Source organism: Lagopus muta, chromosome 17 (assembly GCF_023343835.1).
Source record: "Lagopus muta isolate bLagMut1 chromosome 17, bLagMut1 primary, whole genome shotgun sequence".
Classification (NCBI taxonomy): domain Eukaryota; kingdom Metazoa; phylum Chordata; class Aves; order Galliformes; family Phasianidae; genus Lagopus; species Lagopus muta.
The window spans coordinates 5,953,347-5,964,031 of NC_064449.1; the positions used below are offsets into that span (position 1 = coordinate 5,953,347).

At 48.7% G+C, this 10,685-nt stretch overlaps 1 protein-coding gene across 3 annotated transcripts; it reads left to right on the top strand.

Moving 5' to 3' along the window:
* The first annotated feature begins 38 nt into the window (after positions 1 to 38).
* Positions 39 to 10,417, top strand: KCTD10 (potassium channel tetramerization domain containing 10). 3 transcript variants are annotated; one of them, XM_048963696.1, is made up of 7 exons: positions 39 to 156; positions 998 to 1,211; positions 5,222 to 5,391; positions 5,672 to 5,758; positions 6,317 to 6,369; positions 6,995 to 7,190; positions 7,688 to 10,417. In XM_048963696.1, the coding sequence occupies exons 1-7, from the start codon at positions 154 to 156 to the stop codon at positions 7,904 to 7,906; spliced, it is 942 nt and encodes a 313-aa protein (XP_048819653.1). In that variant the 5' UTR covers positions 39 to 153; the 3' UTR covers positions 7,907 to 10,417. The 3 variants fall into 3 exon arrangements, with proteins under 3 accessions (XP_048819653.1, XP_048819652.1, XP_048819654.1); XM_048963695.1 differs by having other exon boundaries at positions 47 to 156; positions 5,669 to 5,758; XM_048963697.1 differs by having other exon boundaries at positions 118 to 224; positions 5,669 to 5,758.
* Positions 10,418 to 10,685: the final 268 nt, after the last annotated feature.

Sequence of the window (10,685 nt, forward strand, 5' to 3'; positions counted from 1 at the left end):
TAGAGCTGAGAGGGCGCATCGGAACGCTTTAGGAAGCGCACCAGCGCTCCACCGGAAGCAGACGGGCGTCGGACCGGAAGTGGGCGGAGCAGGGCGGAAGTTCCCCGCCCGGCGGTCCGCACGTTCGCTCCGTGGGGCTGCGTCGCGCCCTTCATGGTGAGGAGAAGGCGGCGGGGCTGGGAGGCAGCGGGAGGACCTGGGGGCTCCGCTTTTGTTCCTAGGAGGTGGGGATGAGGCCGAGCCCCCGGGAATAGCTTTGGCGCGGCGGGGGCGGCTCAGAGCCGTGGGGCCGGGACATCAAGGTGCTCTGTGAGAGGAGCCACGGCGGCCCCAGCGCCTGTCGCGGCTTCTGGCGATGCGGGCGCTGTCGGATTGCTCTGCTTTTTATAGCAGCGGGCTGAAATCAATTAGCGCGGTAATCAGGCAGCTGAAGGGTGTCGGGCCCGGTGCCGTCCGCCTGAGGCAGCTGCAGGCTTCGTGTGACAGCGCACTGCAACGCGGAGACAGAGTTTGATGTAATGTCGGCTTTTTCCTGGCACGACTTGAGGCCTCGTTAGCTCCCCTGGGTTAATTTTGGATGAGCATTACGGGCAGAGGGGATACAGAGCAGCAGTTCTGTATGCTGGGAGATGCGGGAGCATTGTGGGGAGCTTTAAGGAGATGGAAAGCCTCCAGGAAATGTTGGTTCTTTTGGAGGTGTGCTTGGTCTGCATGCTGGGAACGGCCTCGGTTGCACACCAGGTTATGTATGAAACAAAGCTTTAAAAGTTGTGAAAGAAACGGGTGCAGCTTTTGTCTGACGGTAGGAAAGCTTTGATTTTCTCAGTGCTCAGCACCTGAGGAGCTCTTCCCTCTGAGCTGTTTGGCTTCCATTGGCTGCTGGCTGTCTCTTTCACATAGAAGGCAACGTTAAAGCACCCAAAGCGTTTGGGCAGATTTCGAGGAGGTGCTGAGGCTGGTCCTTATAGGGCTCTGATTGGTGACTCCTTGCTTGCAGGAAGAGATGTCGGGAGAAAGCGTGGTGAGCTCAGCAGTGCCGGCAGCTGCCACCCGCACAACCTCCTTCAAAGGAACAAGCCCGAGCTCCAAGTATGTCAAGCTGAACATTGGCGGGGCCCTGTACTACACCACCATGCAGACACTGACCAAGCAGGACACCATGCTCAAGGCCATGTTCAGTGGGAGAATGGAGGTTCTGACAGACAGTGAAGGTAAGGGTGCGCCTTGCTTCCCTCCTACTGCTCCAACTGGTTGGGAGAGGTTGGACCAAAAGTTGGAGAAGAGGGAGAAATGTGTAGTGATGGGGCATTCTGATTAGCGTTGAAGTTCATCTCAGACAGTTGATGAAAGATGTGAGATGAGGGATACGTGTGGCTTGACTGGTTGGCTAAACACCAAAAGGGTGTTGAGAGCCAGAAGGGGCTTCTCTCAGGCCCAGATAGCACAAGCTGGCTTTTTCTTGTGAAATGCTAACACAAAAGCTCTTAAGTATGTGGAAAATTGTGAGGATTGTGGTTGAGAAACTCTGAGTCAGGACTTGCGTATTTACTTGGAAGCTCAGAAGGCTGTTTCCTCATCTTGTTTCCTTATCTGAAATATAAATATAAAACTTGGAAGTGGTGTGCTTTTTGAGCAAAGAGATGATTTTGGAAGGCTGAGTTTATTTTCATGTGGGAATACAGGTTGTTGGCTTCAGTGGAGCAAAAGCAGTGCAAATTCTTTAGGAACTTTGCTATGGTACTACAGACAACAAAAGAAGGGAGTGAGGAGGAGGGTCTGTCCAAGTGAAGCATCTGCAGAGCAAGAATGTGCATTGTGTCAAACTGCAGCCTTCTAAAGGGGCAGCATTCAAATACTTTGCTTCCTTACCAGATAGGTTGGTTTTTTCTAATCCTGAGATGCTTGAAGATGTTTACATTCAAACTCATGGCAGAGCTGAGATGTGTTTGTGTGATGGTTGTTTGCAGCTGCTGCTGTCGTTTTATGTCAGTGTTTTCATTCTGTGGGAGGATACAGAGCTTAATTCAAAGTGGGGCTTTCAATTTACATGCTGGCACTTTGCCTATCTCAGTGTTTATCAGTGGATACCTTTTCTGTAACAATAGCTGCCACATTGCTGATCCTACAGGTCTGACACACCTTCCTTGGAGCTGGTTAATTATTTGAAATTTTGTTTGAAGCTGCTGAAAACACAAAAAATGTATTGCTTCATTCGATGAATTGGACTTTAGTGCTTTAGAATAGGCTGTATTTGGAGGCCACGTGGAACAAGTAATGGATTTAGTGGGGCTCTCATAATAAGCTTTCTTGAGATAGGAAAAAGTTGCTTGGAAGGAGAAAAAATGTAAAACAAAAAAAATCCAACAACTTAATCATCAGAATATCCCCATTTTAGCTACAAGCTTCTGTTTAAGCTGGGGGGAAGGTGAAAGGCTGCATTGTTGCAGTTGTTTTACCAGGCCTTTTGCAAGCTTTCAGCTGCTGTATGGCATTAGCAGCGGTCTGTGGGCTGCAGGGCAAGGTGCAGTTTGTCTCCCCATAGGTGCAGGTTCTTTCTCCCAGAGAGCAGCAGACATTAGGACTCCAGATCCAGAGTTCACTCTGCTAAGATGCCATGCTTAAGATGTAAAATCTCATACTTACTTTGCTGTGAATTCCACTGTGCCTGCATGGGACTGTTCCATTTAGCTCATTTGTGCTTTAATGGGAATTTGATACTTCCTGTATACTGTAACTGAGACACTCCTATGGCAGTAGCTCTTGCTTTATCTCCCTCTTGCTGGCACGTTGCTGGAAACTGGGACAATGGTGTTAGAGCTGTCAGAGGAAGCTCTCTGTATCTGAGGTTGGTCAAAATACTGTCAATTGGTCGCACCCAAAGTCTGGCACCAAACAGAGTTTCTCAGGAAAAGGAGCCAGACTTGCAGAGAAACTGGAAAGAATGAAGTTGGTTTGTTGTTTTTTTTTTGCAATCTGTGGAATGTTTCACACTGTGTGTCTTTCTCTTCATCTGGATGCATTCTTCTGACCCCAGTGCCATCATCTGAGCTCGTTCTCAAAGCGTAACAATTACAACAAGCTGCTGCTTGGACTCCAGGAGAAGAGATGAGTTCTCTGCTGGGGATGACAGATGATCATTTTCAGCTTAGAATTTGTTCCCGAGCAAGTCAGCATATTTTAAATATTTTATTTTGTGCTTAGAAGAGGGTAGAAGGCTGTGGGTTTTCCAACCGCCTCCATCTGTTTCCAGTTTTCCTTTCTGCTTTCCCTCTCTTCACATCACTGTTAACTGGTTGATCAGGGTGGGGGTTTCCTTGGCCGGCTGTTTGTAAGGCTGTCAAGCATCAGGCAGCAGTGTCAGACTTGTTGTTTCATCTGGGCTTGGTCAGGAAATGTAGCCTTGCTTAGTGGTTGGAAGGTGTCCCTGAGAATAAATTTCCTAAAGATGAAATGTGTGCACGTGCATTTCATCAACACTGTATGCCTGATGCACGGCGTGGATTGCAGCACGTTTTTGTAATGCTGCAGTTAGAAAATGGCTTTAAAAGGCTGCAGACCCACTTGTTGGGCCCTGCACAGCCATAACTGAGTGGCAGCAGGGTCACCTTCCTGTGAGTCATCTCCTTTTGGCTGCGGCTTTGGCTGTTTGGGTCAAACAGAAGGGTTTTTTGAAAGCTGCTTTAGCAGCCGCTTCTATTTTGCAATGCTGCTCAAAATATTTTCTCATCCCCCCCCTCCTCTCTGTCTCAAAGTGAGCAATTCTGCTTTGGTTTTGCCATCTGTAAGCATAAAGGCACAGCACGTTTTCACAGCCTACAGAAGGGCTTGCGGCAGAGATGATAACAAAGAAGTTTGGGGGTCATCATTCTGCTCTCAACCCTCTCATTACTTCCCTTCAGGTTGTGCTGAGCTCTGGTAAACGCTTTGTCAATGGCTGCATTTTTGGGAATGTGGATGTTGTTGTTTATTAGCATGCCCTGTGCTCCCTTGTCTCTTCGAAATGGGAGAGCTCTGCCTTGACAAATGGGCTTTTTGCTCTGCTGCTATAGATGTACTGGGTTTTGTTATCCTGGATCGGTCTTTTGTTCTTTTATTTCTCTGCTTCTAGTTACCCTGCCTTCAGCTTTCCAGTTTGTTATTACAGTCTGTAAAATTACAATTGGAAGCATGCATTGTGTAGACAGCAGGGTAACGAGGGAGACGGAGAGCCCACAGTGAACTGCTGCAGAGTGTCTCAGTTTCTCCTCAGAGCAGCACGAAAGGGCTGCGCTCACTTTCCAAACCTACCCAAACATTCAGATTTTTACTCGTAATTCCATTCATGCAGAACATACAGGCTCTGCTTTAACCTACTTTCCTTATTTGTCCAAAATATGACTCCTTCCCCACAAGCGTTTCCTCGCTGCATTCCTGAGCTGCAGCCCATCAGGGTGGCCAGCTGTTCATTTATGGAAACTTGAGGCTCAACACTGCTTAAGGCTTCTCAGGGTCCAGCAGCAGACTGGCAGCAAGAGGTGAGACAGGGATCCTCCCGTCACAGCTAACTGGAAAGTGCTTTGTTGTGGCTGTTTTCTTTCCTTTACCTCATCCCCATCATCCCTACGTTACATTCTGTGTGCTGTTGCATCATGGATTTCAGCAGCTCCAGACTGTGCCAGTAAGCATTTTGCTCTACTGAATAACTGCACTTTGGGAACGTGGAGACTGGAACAGAATTGGTGGTGACACATCCAGCATCTGTGCTTGCTCTCTTTCTGACCTTTTTTTGCACCTCTGATGGAGGTGGTGGATCGCAGTGGGTCTCTTTGTGTTCAGGTGTGCAAACCTACATGTGGTTGAGTTTGGTTGGCCGGAGTAAGAAATGTCTCCCTAAGAACCAGCCACGTGTATGTGTAAGTCAGGGATCCTGGGAGTAGAGGGAGAACAGAGCTGATTGCTTTGGGAATGAGAAGAATTCCTTCCTCTGTAACAGTTAATCGTTTGTCAATAACTGGGAACTGTGAGAAACAAGTGAGCTTCCTACCTTCCTCCCACGTATGCACTTGAAAAATGCAGGAGGAGGCAGCGAGTTCCCCGTGCAAATACAGCGTTCTGCTGCTCCCATTGCCAAAGGGAGCACGGAGCTGGAGCTCTCTTGGCAGGAACCTGCCTGCTGCAGCAGGCCTAGGCCAGGCTCCACGTCTTTTGCCACGTTTGCTCTACTGTGGTCTTGTTTCCTTAGGCTGGATCCTGATCGACCGCTGCGGGAAACATTTTGGGACAATCCTGAATTACCTGCGTGACGGCGCTGTGCCGCTCCCGGAGAGCCGCAGGGAGATTGAAGAGCTCCTGGCTGAAGCCAAGTATTACCTGGTGCAGGGGCTGGTGGACGAGTGCCAGGCAGCCTTGCAGGTAGGTTGTGAAGCCAACAGGAGCTGGGTTGCTCTGGCTGCTGTGAAGGGTGGAGGTGAGGTTGCTTGAGGTGGGCAGAGCTTCAGTGCACATGGCAGGATGGACTGCTGGTGTCTGCTTGCTGCCTTTCCAAAGCTGGGGTGCAGCGTATGGAGGCAGATGGCACACTTAGCTTGTGGTTCTTCAGCTGTGGCACAGAAATGCGGGACGTTCCCAGCTCATGAGAGTGTGCCTTAAGGGCTGTGTACATTCAGCTGCTGTTTGGTTCTTGTTTCAGCAGAATAAAGATGCATACGAACCATTCTGCAAGGTACCAGTTATCACTTCTTCCAAGGAAGAGCAAAAACTTATAGCCACTTCTAACAAGGTAAGAAAGACCAGACTGTGCTGTAGCTTGAGAGGATGCTGGGATGTGCTTGGGATTTTGACCAAGTCCTTAAGAAATGATGTTTAACATTTGAGCTGGAAATCTACAGCAGGCTAAATGTGTCTTCTAAATTAAAAGTCAGATGTTGGTCAGGCCATGTCTGTCTCCACGTAAGGTGTTACAATGGAGGCTGTAGATAGAAGCAGGCTGATGGAGCAGCTCATCAGGGCTGTTAGGTCTTCCGTTGGTTTGTCTGCTCTGATAAACAACAACAGATGGTTTCTTCAGCTACGTTGAATCGGTGACTCCTGTTTCTGCCTGCTGGCTGTGGTGGGTGAGGATGAATTACAGTCTAGTCCCAAAAGGGATCAGAAGGGATTGTGTCTCCATTACCAGCTGGTACACAACAGTTTTGCAGCAGCAACAACAAAATCCCATTGAGTTTGAGCCTAATGGTGTCATTTCATATTGCAGCTCCTCTGCCGTGCGGTGCTGGAGCTGGGATTCCATTGCTTACTGCATGTCCTCTAACTGATGTGTGTGTTGGCTTTTTTACAGCCGGCAGTGAAGTTGCTATACAACAGAAGCAACAACAAATATTCCTACACCAGGTAAACGACTGAACCTGTAGTTCTTTGAAGTTGTTCACAGACTCAATTCTGTGATACGTATTTGCTTTTTCTACACTCAGAACCGGTGACAGATTGGAGCTGGCATGAGCTCAGTATTTTCCCAATTAGTTTCAAACTTGAGTCAGGAGGGACTACTGGCATCCACAGAAGGCTGAGCATGTGCTATTTCTGTGATGGGGGTTCCTCTAACACCCAGGTGCAGCTGGTAGAGACTCCTGGCCAACTGCTGGCCTGTGCTCCCCGTGGGCTGCAGCACTTTGGCTGAATACAGAAAGCCTGCCATAGCATTGTCAATAAGTGGTAAAATCATTAAGACTGGGACCTTGTCTGCCATTCCTTATGTCTGTGTTTAAGTTTCATGACAAAACACTGTCTTCATCCAGCTGGTGCTGAGCTTGAATTCAGGAAGGGTTTCATGTGTCTGTGAGGATGAAATGGCCTTTGACATCCATTTTGCCCGAGTGTTACTCAGTGCTGTTGATGTGCAGTAAATCAAAGGAAGCTGGGCTTGTGGGCCTGCAAATGCTCACTGCCTGAATCCTTCTGCTCTGCATTACTGTTTTAATTACCCTGATGCGACCGCTGCCTTCTCTGTCTCTCACAGCAACTCTGACGACAACATGCTGAAAAACATTGAGCTATTTGATAAGCTGTCCTTGAGGTTTAATGGGAGAGTGCTCTTTATAAAGGATGTGATTGGAGACGAGATCTGCTGCTGGTCTTTCTACGGGCAGGGACGGAAGATTGCTGAAGTCTGTTGCACTTCCATTGTTTATGCTACTGAGAAAAAACAGACAAAGGTACAGTAAACAGCAGCGGGGCGCCACTGCTTTCAGGCTGGCACCCTGACATCTGTTCCGTTCTGAACACGCTTTTCATTGTCTAGCATCTCTATAGAATAATCAACGCCATTCAGAATGGGAGAGCAGCGTAGTGGAGCTCATCCTGTGGGTTTGCTGGGGCAGGGACTGACTGGATGCAGCGCTTAACACAGGGCAGTTATGGTGTTACATAGTGCAAGTTCAGTCCAGTTCTTATCTTCAGACAAACTTGTGCACTTAATCATGTTTGTTGTCCATTCCTGTGTAAAGGCAGTGGCGTACCTCCCTGCAGAGACGTTTGGCCAGTTCTGAAAAAACTGCCAGCTGGGACTAAAAGGCTGAAGGCAAAACGTTGGTGCTAGGATGGGTTTGTGTGGGTGGAGTACAGCTGAGACATGTTTAAAAACAGGGAAGTTTGAGGAGGAGAAGCGAGGTGCCTGCAGCAGGTAAGAGCAGCCTTCTCTCTCGGTGGGCAGGTGGAGTTCCCAGAAGCCCGCATTTACGAGGAGACACTGAACATTCTGCTGTATGAGTCCCAGGACGGCAGGGGACCCGACAACGCGCTCCTGGAAGCCACAGGAGGGGCAGCTGGCCGCTCCCATCACCTGGAGGAAGATGAGGAACGAGAGCGCATCGAACGCGTGCGAAGGATCCACATCAAGCGTCCGGATGACAGAGCCCATCTGCACCAGTGAGCCGAGCGGCGGCTGCAGGGGTCTGTCTGGAAGGTGCTGCCCTTCTCCTGATGGATTGTCTGCAGCAGGGGACCAGGCAGCTTCTCTTTGTTCAACAAGTCTGTAAATTACGTTTTGTAACACAGTAGGTTATTTGGGGTATTTAAACGAGGTAGTTCTAGGATGAGAATAAATAAGGTTACTGGGCGTATGGTAGGTATGTAAAAAGCCCTCTGAACAGCTGGAGAAATGCCCTGAGTTTGTAGCCCTCTTGTCTTTGCTATTTTGTGGTTAGTGAGGAAGAAGACTGGCTTCCTTTGGCTTTAGTAATTATCCTGCACTTTAAAAAACAAACGAAACAACAGAAGTCAGGCAGCCACATGCCTTCCCTCCTGGCTCTCACTGCCCCAGTCTCCTAGGCATTGCAGCATGGCAGAAGCACAGTGGAGCTGCTGCAGAGCTCCCTTCCTTCCAGGTCAGAAGGCGATAAGGTTGGTGGCTCAGGAGTGCCTCAGTGTGATTGCTGGCAGGACAGGTGGTAGCAGGAGAGGCTTGAGGCAGAGGGAACCCAGTGCTGCCAGACTGTGCAGGTGGCTGTGGCTTCCCACTGCTCTCAGGCCCCCCTTCCATGGTTCAGTGGAGCTTCTCCAGCACTGAGTTGTGGAGAGGCCCATCCCCACTTTTTTGGTATGATTCAAGGATGGGAGATGTTGAAATTCCTTCAAGAGAAGGAGCAGGAGCTAACTGTGCCTGGTGGCTTTTCCTTAGGGTGGTATTGCTACCAGTCGAAGCCTGACCCCACATTGCTGTTGGGAAGTTTATTTCCCTCAGTTCACCCATCCATAAGCTGTGCATTCTTTACCACAGGTTAAAATTTGTAACAGGTTTGACACGCAGTGCCAGCCCTGTGTAGGCAGGAGGCCAGCAGCTGTAGCTCCGTTCTGCAGCTGTTACAGGAGCATTGGCTTTGAGAGAGGGCAGTGCAGAGTGCTGGTATAGAGCTGAAGGCCCAGAAGAGGTTAATCCCTGCTTGCCTTTAACCTGAGCATTTTCCAAGTCTCTCGGCAGAAATGGCAGCTGTATATGAAAGGATGAAGCTGAAATGTTGTGCAGAGAATGCTGTAGTGTCTGGTTTTCTGAGAGCAGTAATGAATGGATGTTTTTATCTACCTCCTAGTCTCGTGTTGCCTAGTGTGGAGTCAAGTATCAGAGTGGCAGAAGAGAGCGTATTATTCACTAGGATTGGATGCTAATGGAGAATGAGAAGAGCTGCAGCTGTAATGGTTAATGTAAAAAAGCTTGAGAGAGAGAAACCAGCAGTAGGAAGTCTTAAACTTCAGTCAGGTGCCACTGTGCCAGACTCCAGAGTACTTTGGCTGTTTCAGACCTTGTTGACTCTTCACCTGGAGTACTTTTTGCTGGCCCCAGTGGCTGGGTGTCCCACAGTGGCAGCTCTGCATCACTCAGTGAGGTCCTTCACTTCTGCAGGTTTCCTGCTGTAAGGATTCCTAGTCCTGGCTCAGGGCCGATTGTGGCACATTGGCATTTCAAAAACCAAAGGCACAGTCAACATCACCAGCTGTGTTACTGATTTGTTTCAGTAGCAACCTCTGCAGCTCAGCTATCTGGGATGTAAAATAAAGCAGTAAGCAGTTTTACAGCAGTGTGTACAACTAACAGCTTTCAGAGTTAGGCTGAAGTTGTCTTCCTCCTAACCAAAGACTTCACGTTTCAGACAGGGGCTGTGGCAGTGGTGGTTGTCCCTGTCTCCTCTACTTTTTCTTCAGCTCCTGACTGATGAGTAAGAACTGAGTAGTACCCAGACACAGCGGTTACACTGCAGTTCAGCAGCTTCAGCTCTTCTTCTAAGCTGTACTTACACACGTTTGTCACCAGTGCAACACACTTTGGGTTCATACAAGTCCATAGTTTAGGCTGTCGGTGTGCAGGACACAGTGCCTCTCCCTTCTTGCCTTATGTGATAAGCTGGGGCGTGTGTTCTCTTTGGCACTGTGTACTTTGACACGACTGAGCTGTTTACAAGTTTCTGATCTGTAACACACTCCTAACTTTAATTGCTGCAGTTGTGTAACAAAGATGTACCACCGTCTGCTGTTAGAACATCCCTTACCTACTGGCTGCTTGCCCTTGTTCATTAAGTCTCAGTAAAACAAGAACATCTCCCACAGCCACTTAATGCCATTGCACAAATGCTCTCAGCTCCCAAGCCTTTTACTCTAAATGGTTTTGCCAATAGAGCTTTCAGAGGGAGATGGGGTACGAGGCAGCTACCCTGGCCCCAAGCAGTTCTTTAGATTAGCTAGTGCTGCATGATGTTAACTGTGCTGACCTGCCTGCTTTGATTCATGCATGCTGCCCTCCAGCACCCAACAACAGCCACTAATGCTGAAGCAGAACAGAGCCAACTGAAATCTTACGCCTGCAGGCTATTTCCCCCCCCCTCCATTGGAGTAATGTAGAAAAGCTTACCTAAAAATCAGTAGCTTGTGATGCAGTTAGGGCCAAACAGTCCAGTAACACCAGCCCCTGGCTCAGGGCTAAGCTGGGAATGCATTTGCTCCTGCAAAGCAGTCACTCCTGTATTCAGACAAGGCAGATTGTAGAGCCCACACTGAGCTCTGCCTGCTGCAGGACATCACTGTTCAGAGCCCTTGTGGAAGTCTCCACGCTCCAGTCTTACCTTTTAGTCTTAATGGAGTTGTTTTGTTTCGTGTTCTGTACAATCATTCCCTCCTATTTTATGCACACAAAAAAACCTTAAGATGGATTTCAGTGTATG